Source organism: Stenella coeruleoalba, assembly GCF_951394435.1.
Source record: "Stenella coeruleoalba genome assembly, chromosome: 14".
Classification (NCBI taxonomy): domain Eukaryota; kingdom Metazoa; phylum Chordata; class Mammalia; order Artiodactyla; family Delphinidae; genus Stenella; species Stenella coeruleoalba.
The window spans coordinates 83,287,808-83,303,227 of NC_137160.1; the positions used below are offsets into that span (position 1 = coordinate 83,287,808).

The window sequence follows — 15,420 nt, forward strand, 5'->3', positions numbered from 1 at the left end:
CTGATCGCTTTCTAGTTCTGTGGCTTTGGACAAGCCTCTGCACCTCCTTGGAAGCTCAGTATCCTCATCATAAACGGTTAGCCACAGGACCTGGCCCCCAGGGGCTTGCCGGGAAGGTTAAATGCCCAGGAAAACACTCCGTGAGCACAGGCTCGGGCACACAAGAGGGCTCTCGCCTGTCGCGTTCACCGCTGCCGACTGCGCCTGGCACGGACGGGTCTCCCGAAATAGCCGTTGAGCCAGCGAGAGTAGGAGCCTGGCCGGCCGAGAGCCCGGGCTGTCATTATCATGTTTCACACCCCTTCCTCCCCGAGTGGCTGAGGACGCGCGAGAGGGGGCGCGCCCGAGTCGGGATTCCTCGCGGCCGCGGGGCCCGCCCTCCTTCGTTCCCTCCCCTTCTCCCTCCCTCGCTCCGGAGGAGCCTCGCAGCGCCGCCCCTGCCAGCCCCCTCCCCGGCCGGGAGCGGACGGTGGGTGGCGGCAGCGGCGAGCGGGCGGGCCGCGGAGGACGCGCCGCCAGCGCCTCCCTCCTTGCGTCCTCGGTCCCGGGCCGGCCGGGGCTGCCGCGGCGCGCGGGTGCCGGGCTCTGCCTCGCAGGCCATGGGGGAAGGGGGCGCCGTGGGGCGCCGCCGGCCCTTCCCCGGGGCGCCGCGGCGGCGCTGGTGGCGGCGGCAGCAGCAGCAGCAGCGGCAGCGGCAGCGCTGGTGGCCGGGCCGCGGCGGCGGCGGCGAGGGCGAGGGCGCGGGGCGCGCCGCCATGGGCCTGGCCGGGCTGCAGGTGGGTGTGTCGGGCCCGGCCGCGCGGGGGGCGGGCGGCGCGCGGGGCCCGGCCGGGCCGGGCGGCGGGAGGGCGACTCGGGCCCCGGCCTGGCCCCGCCGGCCGGCCCCGGCCTCCCGGCGGCGCGGGCGGCCCACCGCCGCCGGGCCCTCGGAACATGGCTGCGGCGGGAGGCGCCGCCGCGGCGCCCGGCCCGGGCGGCCCCGCTCCCCGCCCCGCCGCGCCCTGAGCGCCCCCTCCCCCGCTTCCCCCGGGTCCCCCTCTCCAGGCAGGAAGATGTCCAAGCCCCGCGCGGTGGAGGCGGCGGCGGCGGCGGCGGCGGTGGCAGCGACGGCCCCGGGCCCGGAGATGGTGGAGCGGAGGGGCCCGGGGAGGCCCCGCACCAACGGGGTAAGCAGGCACCCTCCCCGCACTCGCTCGGCGCGCCCCGAAGGGCCGTGCGGCCGGGCGCCCCTGCCGACCCCGCTCCGAGAGCACGTGGGCGCCCCCGCGGCCCTGGGGCGGGGGTGCGGGCGGGGCGCCCGGCCGGGCAGCTTCCTTTTCTGCTGCCTGCCTGGGAGTGGCGTCCACACCCGCTCCGCCATGACCCTAGCAGTGTTTGACCTCGTAAAAGTTTGTGTCTTTATGGCATTTCCAGGCCCCGAGACCCAGCCACCCCTGTGGTGGCCGCCTTCCCAGAGTGTGCGGGGCCTGCCCGGGGCCCTCGGGGAGGTCACAGGGTCTCGCTGACTTGGTGTTGAATGGCTCACCAGGCAGAAAGGCTCAGTAGGGTTTCTGGGAAGGCCCTCCTCCTGTCTGTGCTTACTCAGAGGAGAGGCCGCACACCCAGAGACACCAGCAGTGACCTGTCCGCCCCACCGGTCTGCCCACCGCAGTCGAGTAACCGCCCTAAATGCGACGTCTCTAGGCGTTTCTTCCTTTAGCTCTGCACCCCCCCAGTTAGCCCGAGAGAACTACCCCAACCGCAGCCCAGTCCCGCAGTCCGTGGAGGCTGCTGGGCTGCATGATTTGAGAGGGGCCAGGCTTGGGCACACAGAAGGCTCAGGCAGTAATGGCAGGTCCTGCCAGCTGACCTCAGGACTGAGAAGTGGTTGATCAGGTTCCCTGAGGCCCGCTTCTGTGCCAGAGTCCCTGCAGCTCCTGCCAGGGCAGTCGGCTCCTGCACTAGGCCAGCCCTTCCCATCCCGGCCTTGTTTACCCTGGTCCTTCTGACCTCCTTGCTACGGGTAGGTTGTTTCCTTCTTATATAGACCTTTGTGGACGGCTGGTTCTGCTGGCCAGATGTCCCCCCTTAGCGAATGGAATTAGAGACGGACTTGGACCTGGGGGATTCTGAACCTTCCACTGCTCTGCTGGGGCTGGAGTAGCCCAGTTTTTGAGAGATGTTGTCTATTTTTTGTCTTTTGTATTCTGATTGCCCCCTTGGCTGCCTAAATCTTGTGGGATCTTCTTCTTCAAGCCTCTTTCAGAATATGCATTTGTCGTTTTAGGAGAATGTATTTACCGGGCAATCAAAGATCTATACCTACATGAGCCCGAACAAATGCTCTGGAATGCGTTCCCCCCTTCAGGAAGAGAACTCAGTTGCACATCACGAAGTCAAATGCCAGGGGAAGCCGTTAGCCGGAATCTACAGGAAACGCGACGGTAAGCCTCTGAAATGGCCCTGTTCTGACCATAGCTGGCCGGCTCGCATCCTGCAGAATAATGTAAATGTGCTAAATTTTTATCCAGCCTTTTCAAGCCAAAGTTCAAGAGGGTTGAACCATGTTTGGTCTTGCTGCTGGGAAACACAGACAAGGGGGAAAGAGCTGCCTGTTCCAGGGCGTGTGCCCTGTTGGTCTGACAGGTTCTCCCTGCTTTCACAAGAGTTAGCGTGTCCTTCAGGCTTGATTATCTTGCCAAGTTGCAACAATATGGCACCTGGCCTGTTGTTAGAGAGGCTCACAGGTGCTAAAAGTACAGAAATTATGAGTCTAGGTTGTCCAGACCAGGCTCTTGCACTCCCGCTGAGTCGTGTGAACCTAAGGAACTGATTTCCTTCCCTTTTATGAGGTGGCCTTGACCTCAGTTCTAAAGTTTCTTTCTACTCAAGTGTTCAGTGCTAGTCTCTGGAGCATCATACTCTGGAATGAGATTTGGGGTTAAAATATTGAGCAAGAAAATTAATGGTTATTGAAAATTCTGTCTGGCCCTGCAAAACACGCTGAGACCTCTTACACATCTTGTTCTAACCCAAATATTCCCTTTTAAAGCTGAGGGCGGGGCGGGGGCGCCGGTGCACGTGAGCTTTCCCCAATTCACCGTGCTCCTTTCTGATTAAACCTTGCCTTAGAGAAGCAAAACTCTGGCTATCAGCAGCTCCATACCAGGAAGCTTTGTATTCGTTAACAGAAAGTGCTGTAAGAGATGGGGTGGCCCAACCTCTGGGCCAGATCTGAGACCCCGTAAGGGATGGGGTAGCCCAACCTCTGGGCCAGATTTGAGGCCCCGTAAGGGATGGGGAAGCCCAACCTCTGGGCCAGATCTGAGACCCAGGGGCAGGAGCCGGCCCTCTGCCTGATTCCCCCTGGGACATAGGGTGATGTTACTTCATATGACTTAAAGGTTCCAATCCTAGCTCTGCCATTGATCAAAGGAAGGGACGTGGGCAATTTGCTACTCTTTTCTGAGCCTCCGTTCTCTCTGTACAGTGGGACAGAGAGGAGTCCTACAGGACCATTCTGAAGGTCAGTTAAAGAGCAGGTGCAGATGGGCTTTGTGAGGGAATTCCCTGGTGGCCCAGTAGTTAGGACTCGGCTCTTTCACTGCCCTGGACCCCAGGTTCAGTCCCCGTTCGGGGGAATTAAGATCTCAAAAGCCGTGCAGTGCGGCCAGAAAAAAGGAGTGGGGGGCGGCTTTGTGAGCACTCCATACGTCAGCCTGTTCTCCACTGGGCTGTGAGCATCACGGCCTGCCCCTCCCCGCAGTTCAGCGTAGGCAGCACTCAGAACAGCACTCACCACACTGGGTTGGGGAAGGGGCTCTTTTAAGATGGCACTCAGCCAGTCTCACGTCCCCTCTGGAACGGGGCAGGATGTAGATTGTCCTAAATGGGGACACGGGGCACAAGCTAGCTGATTTGACTCGTAGTGTTATTACGTGGCGACAGTCAGAATTGGGGGCTGGAGGAACATTGGAGGAGACCCCAAGGTCCAGGTTCTTGTCCATGATTCTAGACCCTTTTCCTGCCTTGATGCAGACTCAACATGACTGCTGATGTTCACGAGCACCACCCACTTGTAGGGTTATGCCTGACGCCTTACCTCCTCCCAGGGGGGCGTACAAGGAGCCAGAATGGTCTGGATGGGTGCTGATGTATTTATTTTTCTCTTTTGTTTATTGAGATATAATTCTGATATCCTGAAGTTCACCATTTTAAAGGGTACGATTCAGTGGTTTTTAGCATATTCACAGATATGTGCGACTATCACCTCTGTTAAACTCCAGTACATTTTCATCACCCCAAAAAGAAAACCTGTACCTATTCACAGTCGCTCCCCATTCCTCCCTTCCCCCAGCCCCAGGCAGCCCCTAATTTATATCCTGTCTCTATGGATTTGCCTGTTCCGGACATTTCATATAAATGGAATCATCTAATACGTGGCCTTTTGTGTCTGGCCTCTTTGACTCATTATAATGTTTTCAGGGTTCATCCATGTTGTAGCCTGTGTCAGTACTTCGTTCCTTTCTGTGGCTGAATACTATTCCATCCTGCAGATGTACCACATTTTCTTGACCCATTCATCATTTGATGGACGTTCAGGTTGTTTCCATTTTTTGACTATTAATAAGCTGCTGCAGACGTTCATATACAGGTTTTTGTGTAGACATCTGCTTTTAATTCTCTTGATAGATTCCTAGAACTAGAATTGCTGGGTCATATGGTAACTCTATGTTTAACATTTTGGAGAACTGCCAAATTCTTTTCCAAAGTGACTGCACCATCTTACATTCCCACCAGCAATGCATTATTTAATTATCTGTTAAAAGTAAAATCTCTTTTGAAAAAAAATAGTCCAACACTGGTGCTCCACAACTATTTTTAGTAACAAGTCATTGGCGACGTCCCTCAACAACACACTGACTGGTGTCGGGGCACCGTGCTGGGAACCACTGTGAACACTGGGCTTCGACCCTGTTAGAACAGGGAATTAAAAAAAAAAAAAAAAAAGAAAACGAGTCTGAAATGAATCACTCCAGGCAGCTAGCTCTTGGGGAAGAGGTCTTTGCTGGGGAGAGGTTCTGCTTTATTGCCTTACTCCTGTCCACCAACACTGGCCCACCCTTTAGGAATTTAGCTTTTTTCCCTGGGGTCTGCAGCCCATTTCCTGAAAAGCCATTGGTCGAGCCCTCACGCCAGTGTTGCTGGCCGTGGTGCTTCTGCTTCAAGGGCTCTTTCAAGATGCAGAAGGCCCGATGTGTTGATTAATTAGATGAGAGGGATCCACTCACAATGTATATGTTGACTCATCATGGTGTAACATTTCAAATATCTTATAATTGTATTTCTCAATTATACCTCAACAAAGCTAGAAAAAGAAAAAAAAGATGCAGAAGACCAAAAGCTGCACCCAGTGTCTGGGTCAAAAAGTAAAGCCAGACGCTTTGCCCAAGATACTGGTTAGTGGACACCAGGCTTAACAGCCCAAGGGCACGGCTGCCCAACACGCCCCATCCCTCTCTTCTCTCCAAGCCTGTCTTAGCATGCGGCTGAGGGCTGGAAAGTGGGAGCCGGTGGGTCCAGAGTCAGCCTGTCTCCCCCCACCCTCTGCCCACAGAGAAAAGAAACTCTGGGAATGCAATACGAAGCTCCATGAAGGCCGAGGAACAGAAGATCAAAGACGCCAGGAGAGGTCCCCTGGCCCCTTTTCCAAACCAAAAATCTGAAGCAACAGAACCTCCCAAAACCCCGACCTCGTCTTGTGATTCTCCCAATGCAGCTGCCGCCAAGCAAGCCCTGAAAAAGCCCGTCAGGGCCAAACAGGCTCCCAGGAAAAAGTAAGCGCCCCCTGGAGGCCACCCCTAACACAGGGCAGCCTGCCCAGTGCTGGCAGGGGTGAGGCCACCCACCCTCTCAGCCCCTTGAGCCGTCAAGGCTCAGATTCCTGAGTCGCCACCGGGGACACCACTGTTTGTCAGCATCTTGGTCTGTCACGGGTCCAGAGCTCAGGAGCCCGCTCCCCGCCGAGAGTAGGCAGCCTGTCTTTGACACTCTCTGAGGCCCCCGTGGGCAGGTGAGCCTGAGTGACCCTGGGCCACGGTGGACAGAGGTGTTGAAGTGACATGGCTTCCAAGGAGCCTGCTGCTCGGGGGTTGTGTGCCTCCTGGACGTGAATGCGGTCTCGGTGCTAATACTTGTTTTCTCCTCTTCCTTTCTCACCCCAGAGCTCAAGGAAAAACGCAGCAGAATCGTAAGCTCACAGATTTCTACCCTGTTCGAAGGAGCTCCAGGAAGAGCAAAGCTGAGCTGCAGGTAGAGTCCCGTGGTTTTGATTCCGGCTCTCGGAAGGGGCAGGGCATACCAGTGGGCGGTGCTTGCCGTGCACAGCCTGAGCTCGCTTTGTATCATCTTGGGACAAGTCTCTTGGCCTCCATGGCCTCGATATTCTCCTTGGTCTAGTGGGGGCCGTCATAACTCTCTGGGTCACCGTGAAGCTTAGTTACGATGCCTCTGTGAAGGAGCCTTGTCGCCTGTAGCACGTGGCCTGGAAAGTCAGGACTTACCATGAAAGTGGCTTTGGCAGGGCCGTCGGAGCCTAGGAACATGAAGGCTGCATGCTCTTGGGAGGCTTGTTTTTCTGCTGTCCAGAAGTTTCATGTCTCGAGGTGGTAAAGAGCAGTGGCTTGGGAACCACTTCCTGGTCGTATGACGTCGGGCCGGTTACTTAACCGCTCTGTGCCTCTCTGTCCTGTCTGTAAAATGGGATAATAAAGTAGTACCGTGTGCGGTTGTTGGGAGGGCTGCATTCTTAAGTTAATGCACGTAGAACACTTAGAACCATGCCTGGTATGCACTGAGCACCTGTTAACTATCGTCACTTGCTTCCCCCGTGTTGTCCCTTCCCGGGGCCCCTCTCTGCTCTTTCCCACCCAGCCACTGTCCCTCAGAACGTGCGAAAACCAGGCAGGAAGGCTGACTGGGCTGTGAGGCCCCTGCCTGCCGTGTTTGCAGAGTGCTGAGCTGTGCACAGGCGATCAATATTTGATGCAGTGAGGTGTGGTTATTGCCTTTCTGTTAGGGAAACCCAGGGTGTGGCCGGGCCGTGCAGCCCCCGGCTGCTTCTGTCCACCCTCCCACCCCGGGAGCGGCAGAATAACCCGCAGGCTTGGGAGTAGCGCTCAGGATTGCCCCCCACGAGGGAGGTGGGGGCCTGGCCTTTCAACCGGAACAGACCCCTTCAGCCTTTTGATGTGAGAGCTGTGGCTGTACAGATGGTGATCTAGCCTCTCTCCACCCCCCCACCTCTGAACTGGCAGGACTTCCTTTAAAAAGGTGGGGAGGTCCATCTTTCCCCCTAGAGAGAAGCTTTGGCTTTATTTCCTTAGAAAGGCAGCGTCTTTCAGCCAAGAACAAGCTGTTGCAAGCTGTTTGCCTGCAGCGGGAGGCAGTGTGAGGTCATCGTAGAGACGGCACTGCAGAGGGCGAGGCGGTGCCCAGCCCCGCTCAGAGCCGCCGCGCCCGCACGGGGAGGCTGGGGCTCCACCAGGCGCCGCTCTGGGCTGTGGGGCGGGGCGGGCAGCTGAGTTGGCCTTTTTAATTAAAAACAACAACGGGGCTCTCTGTCGGGGCCGTGGAGGCTGCAGTAGGGTGCGCCGCAGGTCTGCCGGACCCTGCAGCAGGCGGGCGGCAAGCAGCAGGCGGCACAGTAAAGCTCACGCTGTCCCTGGACGCAGAGCCAGTGGCGAGGGAGAGACACGCTGTGCCCGCCGCCGTTTGTGTTGGCTCTGCCGCGCGCGCACCGCGGCCAGGTGGTCGCCGGCCAGGACGGCGAGGCAGCTGTCGGCCGGGCTGCTGGGCTGCGGCTGCCAGGGCGGCGGCAGCTCTTGACCGCAAAGTGAAGCCCGAGGGCGGGGCAGCTGGGCCTCGTCTCAGGGGTGAGGTCAGGCCTGACCTGCCTGCCCTCCGGGGCTGGCCGAAACCGAGGCCCGGGGCTGGGTGTGGGCAGCGGGGGTGAGATGGACAAAGAGCTCCGCAGACAACACCTTGCTCCCTTCCCGCCCACTCAGGCCCTGGGTCCCCCGTGGGCTGCTGCCGGAATCCTCTTTAGGACGCTCAGAGCTGGCTGATCACATGCCCCAAACCCCGAGCCTCCAGAGTGAAACTCAGGGCCGTGCATTCAGGGCCTCCACGGCCCCGGCTCTCCTCAGCTTGTCTCCTCTGCCTTGTTCTGTCACGGCAGGAAAGTCCCCTGTCGCCTATCTCAGTTCTCCCACGATTACTCCCATTTATCTCTGCATACTTGTAACTGATTCATCATTTAACAAGGTAGCTGTGTGTGTGCACGTGGGGTGGCGGGGGGCCGTTGTTGCTTTGAGGGCTTACTGTGTGCCAGGCACTGTTCTAGGCCAGAAGATTCCGCAGTGAGCAGGCGGTGGGCACACGCACCCCGTCTAAAGGGCGCAGCCTCTGAACAGCCCTGGCTGCTGTCGTATGAAGTCAGAGTCCTGATTTTTAAATGTCAGCAATTTCGCTATTTTCTAGAAGTCTGCATGGGCCAAACAGAACATAGCCACAAGCCCGATTCTGCCCTTGGGGCCACCACTGTCTTCCTCTTGGCCTCTTTAAACCCCGGGTGGCGACGGTCCGCCTCAGACGGGCATTGAGGAAAGGATGGGGGCTTGGGGGCTTGGGCATCCTTTGGGACCAGTGCCCTGGAGGCCAACTGCAAGTGACCTGCGGGCGGCCGGGGCTCCTGGAATGGCCTCGGAGAGAATGCTGACGCACGTCTCATTTTTTCTTTCCTCCCCACCCAGTCTGAAGAAAGGAAAAGAATAGACGAATTGATTGAAAGTGGGAAAGAAGAAGGAATGAAGGTAAGGGGCCGCAGGGCCCACTCGTGGGAGTTAAGGCTGTGAAGTCGCACCTTCCCTGGTGCAGAGGCTCACATAGGAGCTGCGCTGCTTCAACCCTCTGATGGTCACTGTGACCAGGCGGGCTGTTACAGGTTGTCCAGGGACCAAATGCTAAAAGTGTCGTTAAAGGGAAGGCCTCACGAAGGAAACATGAGATGTCACCCTGAGGAAACTTTTTAAAAATTATGATGAAATACATGCAACATAAAATTTACCATTGTAACCATTTTTAAGTGTACAGTTAAGTACATCCTACAGTCACAGTTGTGCGATCATCATCTCTGTCGAGTTCCAGAACTTTTTCATCCTCCCAAACGGAAACCCCGAACCCATCTGCACTCACTCGCGTTTCCTGCCCTCAGCCCCTGACAGCTACCAGTCTGCTTGCTGTCTCTGTGGGTTTGCCTGTTCTGCACACTTCATGCAAATGGAATCATAGAATCTGTAGCCTGTTTTATCTGGCTTCTTTCATTTAGCATGACGCATAGGGAAACTTTCAAAAAGACAAACTGATCAGATTTTTCTAGACTGTTTTCCTGGGAAATGGCAATGCCCAGGAGATTTGCTTTTCTCTTCGTGTATTTCAGACACACTGGGTGGATGAGAGGGGAGCAAGTCTCCATAGTGGTGGCCAGATGGCCCTGGACTAGGACCCAGGGGTTGGAAAGCTTCAGTTTCCACCCACCATTGAGGGGGATCTGAAATTTTTTTTTTTTTTTTTTGCCCACACTGCACGGCTTGCGGGATCTTAGTTCCCTGACCAGGGATCGAACCTGTGCCCCGTGCATTGGAAGCTCAGAGTCCTAATCACTGGACCGCCAGGGAATCCCCTGGGGCAGGGGCCCCCAACCCCTGGGCTGCATGACCAATACCGGTCCCCGGCCTGTTAGGAGCCGGGCCGCACAGCAGGAGGTGAGCAGCGGGCGGGCGGGCGAAGCCGCATCCCCGCTACCCATCGCTCGCATCACCTCCTGAACGTCCCCACCCCCGTTCATGGAAAAATTCTCTTTCACGAAACCGGTCCCCAGTGCCGAAAAGGATGGGGACCGCTGCCCTAGGGGGGATCTGAATTTAAGTCTGGACCCCTCAAGCAATCACCCACCATCTCCAGAAAATGGAGTGAGGAGAAACCCAGGAGGGTTAATTATGGGATAAAGGAGAGACTCAGAACACTGGGTCCTACTACTCCCCCGAAGAGGCCAGGACGTGGATTTGAGTCTGTGCTACACGGCTTCCTAGCTTTGTGGCCGTGGACACAGCTCTGCCTCTCTAATCCCGTTTTCTCACCTGCAAAATGGGGCAGCACCCACCTAGCAGATCTCTCAGGCTCTGGCGTAACAAGGCTCTGCAGATGGGCACGAGGGGGCTCTGGGCGATGGATTGCGGCAGCAGTTGCACAGCTGTGTATGTTGACTAACACCCATCAGACTGTACATGTGAAATGAGTGAATTTTATGGCCTGCCGCAGTAGAGCTGTTCCAAGAACGCGGTGCAAGCCTCCCGCCCCCGGAAGCCGGCGCTGCACTGTGGCGTTTGTTGCTGTTATGAACCAACCCTCCCTCTTGGCACCACCCAACAGATTGACCTCATTGACGGCAAAGGCAGGGGCGTGATTGCCACCAAGCAGTTCTCCCGGGGCGAGTTTGTGGTGGAATACCACGGGGACCTCATCGAGATCACCGACGCCAAGAAGCGGGAGGCTCTGTACGCGCAAGACCCCTCCACGGGCTGCTACATGTACTATTTTCAGTATCTGAGCAAAACCTACTGGTAAGTCCCCTAGTGCTTCGAGTGGCTCTTCCCCGCCCCGGCAGAGGTCCAGCCAGAGGGCCACCGAGGGCATCCTGACTCTCCTGCAACAGCTTCTTGTTTAGTTCTTGCTACCTTTTTTCAAAGCTGTGATGCAGCTCCCCCACTCCCCCACTTCCCATGTTTAATTTTGGGGATCGGAGCGGTTCTGGATGCCATCTCGTGGGACAAGACGTAGACCAGTCTCATGAAAGCCTGCGTAGGGGCTCACCTGGCCTCTCCTCTGGGACCCGTGGCCAGAACAGCTCTGGGAATTGCTGACTTCTCTGTCCCCAGTGTGGCAGTGTCATTGATTGCTTTTTCTTTAATAGACTGTACTTTTTAGAGCAGTTTTAGGTTCCCGGCAAAACTGAGTGGAAAGTACAGAGCGTTCCCATGTACTGCCTGCCTCCACACCCGCACGGCCTCCCCCCACTGTCAACATAGTTGATTTTTATTCACTTATTTATTATGCAGAACTTCCACAAAGAGCCTTTTGCATTCCCGTCTAGGCCTGCCCCCTGCCTCGGATCCCCCACACCGAGCGCCTCTCTGGGCTCTTAAAGATATTTTTTTTGAGTTACTTCGCTTTCCCAAAAACGTGGCCCTAAATAACCGTCCCACCAGAGCTGAGAGCAAGCATGACTCTGACTGGGTTCAGAACCCTCTTTATCAATTTAATCCTCTGCCGCCTCCCTCCCCACCAGCGTGGATGCAACCAGAGAGACAAATCGCCTGGGAAGACTGATCAACCACAGTAAATGTGGGAACTGCCAAACCAAACTGCACGACATCGACGGCGTGCCTCACCTCATCCTCATTGCCTCTCGCGACATCGAGGCTGGGGAGGAGCTCCTGTATGACTATGGGGACCGCAGCCGGGCTTCCATCGAAGCCCACCCCTGGCTGAAGCATTAACCCCACGGCCCCGCCCCTCCCCCCTCCCTTCTTCAATGGACAAAGTGCCCTCAAAGGGAATTGACTTTTTTTTTTTTTTACACATTTAATCTTAGCAGATTCCTTCAGATGTTTTTAAAAAAGTATATTAAGATGCCTTTTCACTGTAGTATTTAAATATCTGTTACAGGTTTCCAAGGTGGACTTGAACAGATGGCCTTATATTACCAAAACTTTTATATTCTGGTTGTTTTTGTACCTTTTTTGCATACAAGTCAAACGTTTGTGCTTCCCGTGCATGCAGTCAAAGACTCAGCACAGGTTTTAGAGGAAAGAGTCGAACACGAACTAGGAAGCTGGGCGATGCGCCTTCGTCCACCTGAAGAGCCGGGACTCTCTCCCCTCCTCAGCCCTAACGTCCCAGTGCCAGGCGGGCGCGAGGAAGAGCTGCCTCCCCACGGCCTGGACGGGATGTTCCCAAGCTCTTGTTTTCCTGACATCTCGACAGGCGCACATGGAAGTGTATGAATATTTTTTAAAAAGGTTTCACAGTAAGATAGTCTTCCCCTCTGCTTTCTCGAAAGCTTACTGACCCGGTGGCTCACGGGCCGGGCCTAGATTTACTCTTCCACGGGCTGCCGCTTTTCTGGGCACCTCGAAGCATCAGGGCGGGGAATCAAAGCAGATGTGGGCAGGAACAAGCACTGCTTACCTAGCCCTGCCGGGCAGGGGTTCCCGAAACTGGGTTAATTTCTTTATAGAAATGTGAACACTGAGCTTATTTTAAAAATATAATAAAAATCAAAAAACAAAAAAGAAAAAAAAGAAACCACAGAAGACAACTTACATGTATATAGGTCTTGAAGTGAGTGACGTGGCTGCGTTTTTGTTTGGGTTTTTTTTTTTTAGTTTGGCTTTTTTTCTCCCCCTTGGTTTTGTTTCTGTAGAAGAGATTTGAGATGGTACACTATTCTAATCAAAAATAAAGTTTTGTAGTGCGACCAGAAATTACTTACCCAATTCCCCACCTCCCCATCCCCGCCCCAACCTGATTCTGCTGGGTTGAAAGTTCCAGACCTGCTGTCAAGGCTTTTGTTTGTCAGACCCCCTGGTGTCCTTCCTGTGAAGATGCAGCCGTGAACCAAAGGGTGAGCCTACAAGCCCCGAAATACAGGGTCCCCAGCCCAGCTGCTGGAGTGCAGGGGAGCGGGCGGGCCCAGCGGCCCAGGGATCACGGCTAAGGGTAAAGTTTTCACCTCGACTGTGACAGCAGGAAGAGCAGCAGGTAGCTTCCTCCCAAAGGGAAACCGATTCCCACTTTCTGTTAACCTGTAGTTCAGGGGCCTGGGGCTCTGGAGCCGTGACGTGGGGTCTCCTGGCCCCCTGCTCCCAGGTAAATGTGAATGGAGACAGGCATGAGAGCCTGTCCTCAGCTTCAGTGCCCCTGTCCCGGTCTCACGACGGTGCTACCTAAGAAAGTCTTCCCCCCACCCCACACTTGCCTGGTCAGTGGTCAGTGAATTGGAGGAGGATCTGATGGGAGTGTGTAAATGTGAGATAAAATGTCTTGGTTGTACCTGTTTGTGGTTTAGCTTTGTATTTAAAAAAAAAAAAAGGAAATAAACTTGAAAATTATTTGTCATCATAAAAATGAAATGAAAATTAAAATATTTATTGCCAGGCGAGGCTACGTGTGTCATTCTGGTTTTTTGTGTTTTTTGTTTGTTTGTTTTTTACAAGGCAGAGGCAGAAGAAAGGTTGCATTTTTTTGGTTTTGTTTTGTTTTTTGTTTCGGCCACACTGCACGGCTTGTGGGATCTTAGTTCCCCAACCAGGGATTGAACCCTGGCCCTCGGCAGTAAGAGCACGGAGTCCTAACCGCTGGACTGCCAGGGAATTCCCGTTTTATTTTACAAAGGGCCACACACCAGTGTGAATCAGTTTTGGTGACTGTCCTCCTAGGGGACAGTCTCTTCATTTTTATCATGAGGGGGGGTCAGAGGTTGCTTGTGGAGATTAAAAGTTAAACATGTTGCCCCCTTAGAACAATGCCTGGCAAGTAGCATACATTTTAGCTGTTGTAACTGTCATTGTTGTTTCTAACGTGCTAGAGCTGATTCTCAGGCGTCTCAATGGTGCTGGAAGTCGTCGTGTCCCCCGCCCCGCCGCCAGCCCAGATCGCCATCCCCGCCGCACACGCCACCACCCGCCCCGAGAGGCTTAGTTCCCTCAGCCCCAGGCACTAGAGGCAGGTTGGGACGGTGGGTAGAGTCCTTGGTTTACAGGTGGAAGAGCCATTCCCGGCATCGATCGGCTCTAAGCATTTGTCAGCTGTCACCCTGAACAAATCACTTACCCTCTGAAATTTGTCCATCAGGTTCGGAACAGCCTCTGCCCACCTGCCTTGCTGGGGTTTCCGCAGGATTCAGTCGTCACGTATTACTACCTCCTCACGTTGGAGGGGAAGTGTGGCCTGGTGGCCAAGTGCTCGGCCCTGGAACAGAACCTCAGGTTCCAGCCACTTAGCAGCTGTGTAACCTTGGGCGGGTTACCTAACCGCCCTGCGTGCCACTTTCCTCCCCGGTGACACGAAGATGACACTGGTGCTTGTGTCGGGGTGATGGTGAGGATTGGATGAGTTTGAGACATAAAAAGTACTTGCACATAGATGATCCTCAGTAATCAATGTTAGCTGTTATTAGGATGAAAATTTTGGGTGGTTTTCTATCATTCCCTGTTTACAAGTGCCCAGGACTGATAGATGCTGCCTGTAAGCCTGCTCCTCCCGGGGCTGGGCTTGGAGTTGGAAGCCTGCAGTGTGGGAGCAGCGCGTCTCTGCTGTCTGTGGTCACACTGGGCCCGGCTCCAAGAACTTAGCTTCTGGCGCTCCAACGGCCACACCCCAGCGTCTGCGGTTCTGAAGTCAGGATGCTCGGGTTCGTTTCCCAAGTCAGCTCCCACCTCCGAGGTGCAGAAATCCTCCTCCCTCCCTGCTGTTAAGAGGGCAGCAACCAGTCAGGGTTGCAGCGTTACAGGAATCAGGAAACACTCCCCCCCCCCCCCCCCCCGATCTAAGATGCTGAGATGGCATTCTGGATCAGACATTTGAACACTGCCGACTCTTCTTGGGAGGCGGAGTGGTCTTGGCCTTGGCACCTGGGTTCAAGTCCCACTTTTATCACTTTCCAGCTGGGGCCTTAGACAAGCCCCTTAGCCCCACTGTGCTGGCACGTGCTTGGGTGAACCACGGGAATAATAATAACGCCCATCCCATAGGGATAAGGCGAGGCAACATATATAGGTGTGGGCAAGGCATATAGTAAATTGCACTCATTATTAATATTTGCACTTTTTGGAGAATCAGGGTACATAGAGCGTCACAGATAAGAACCGAGGCCTTAGAATCAGGCCTCCGTGTGCATTCTGGGCAGTAACTTCCCAGCTACGTGACCTCGTGTGAAGTACTCTCACCTCTTGGGGTCTTGGTTTCCAAATCTGTAAACGGGACGATTAGTATTAGTCCCCATCTCCTCAGATGTTATAGGAATAAATGAGATAATCCAGGCAGCCGGGAAACACGTTCAGTAAGCCAGTGTTATTCACTAAGAAGACAGGCTCATAGGGTGAGTTCAGCAGGCTCATTAGTTTCTTTGCAAAGTATAGTCTCCCGCTATCTACAGACTGTATTTCATTGATTCCTAAATGCGCTTATTTTTTTCCACATTTTAACATTGCTGAAATCAGGATGAGCCTTAAAATCAATAGCATCTTAATGTTATAATTTGTAGCATTTTTCCTGTCATAGCAACACACAAAATAATGGTGCCTCACTTAGATTCAATGA

General features: G+C 54.8%; 1 protein-coding gene across 2 annotated transcripts; it reads left to right on the forward strand.

Annotated features, from left to right (window-relative positions):
• Positions 1 to 282: 282 nt before the first annotated feature.
• KMT5A (lysine methyltransferase 5A) lies at positions 283 to 13,581 on the forward strand. 2 transcript variants are annotated; one of them, XM_079942405.1, is made up of 8 exons: positions 283 to 776; positions 1,045 to 1,166; positions 2,267 to 2,423; positions 5,597 to 5,816; positions 6,204 to 6,291; positions 8,793 to 8,852; positions 10,471 to 10,661; positions 11,387 to 13,580. In XM_079942405.1, exons 2-8 carry the CDS (start codon positions 1,053 to 1,055, stop codon positions 11,595 to 11,597), a joined length of 1,041 nt encoding a protein of 346 aa, XP_079798531.1. In that variant the 5' UTR covers positions 283 to 776; positions 1,045 to 1,052; the 3' UTR covers positions 11,598 to 13,580. The 2 variants fall into 2 exon arrangements, with proteins under 2 accessions (XP_079798531.1, XP_079798530.1); XM_079942404.1 differs by lacking the exon at positions 1,045 to 1,166 and having other exon boundaries at positions 468 to 776; positions 11,387 to 13,581.
• The last annotated feature ends 1,839 nt before the right edge of the window (positions 13,582 to 15,420 follow it).

Excerpts from the sequence above, each read along its gene's own strand:
- KMT5A (XM_079942404.1), top strand. The coding sequence starts at position 600 with ATGGGGGAAGGGGGCGCCGTGGGGCGCCGCCGGCCCTTCCCCGGGGCG. Across the intron at positions 6,292-8,792 it reads AGAGCAAAGCTGAGCTGCAG|TCTGAAGAAAGGAAAAGAAT; the intron begins GTAGAGTCCCGT and ends CTCCCCACCCAG. Across the intron at positions 10,662-11,386 it reads TATCTGAGCAAAACCTACTG|CGTGGATGCAACCAGAGAGA; the intron begins GTAAGTCCCCTA and ends CCTCCCCACCAG.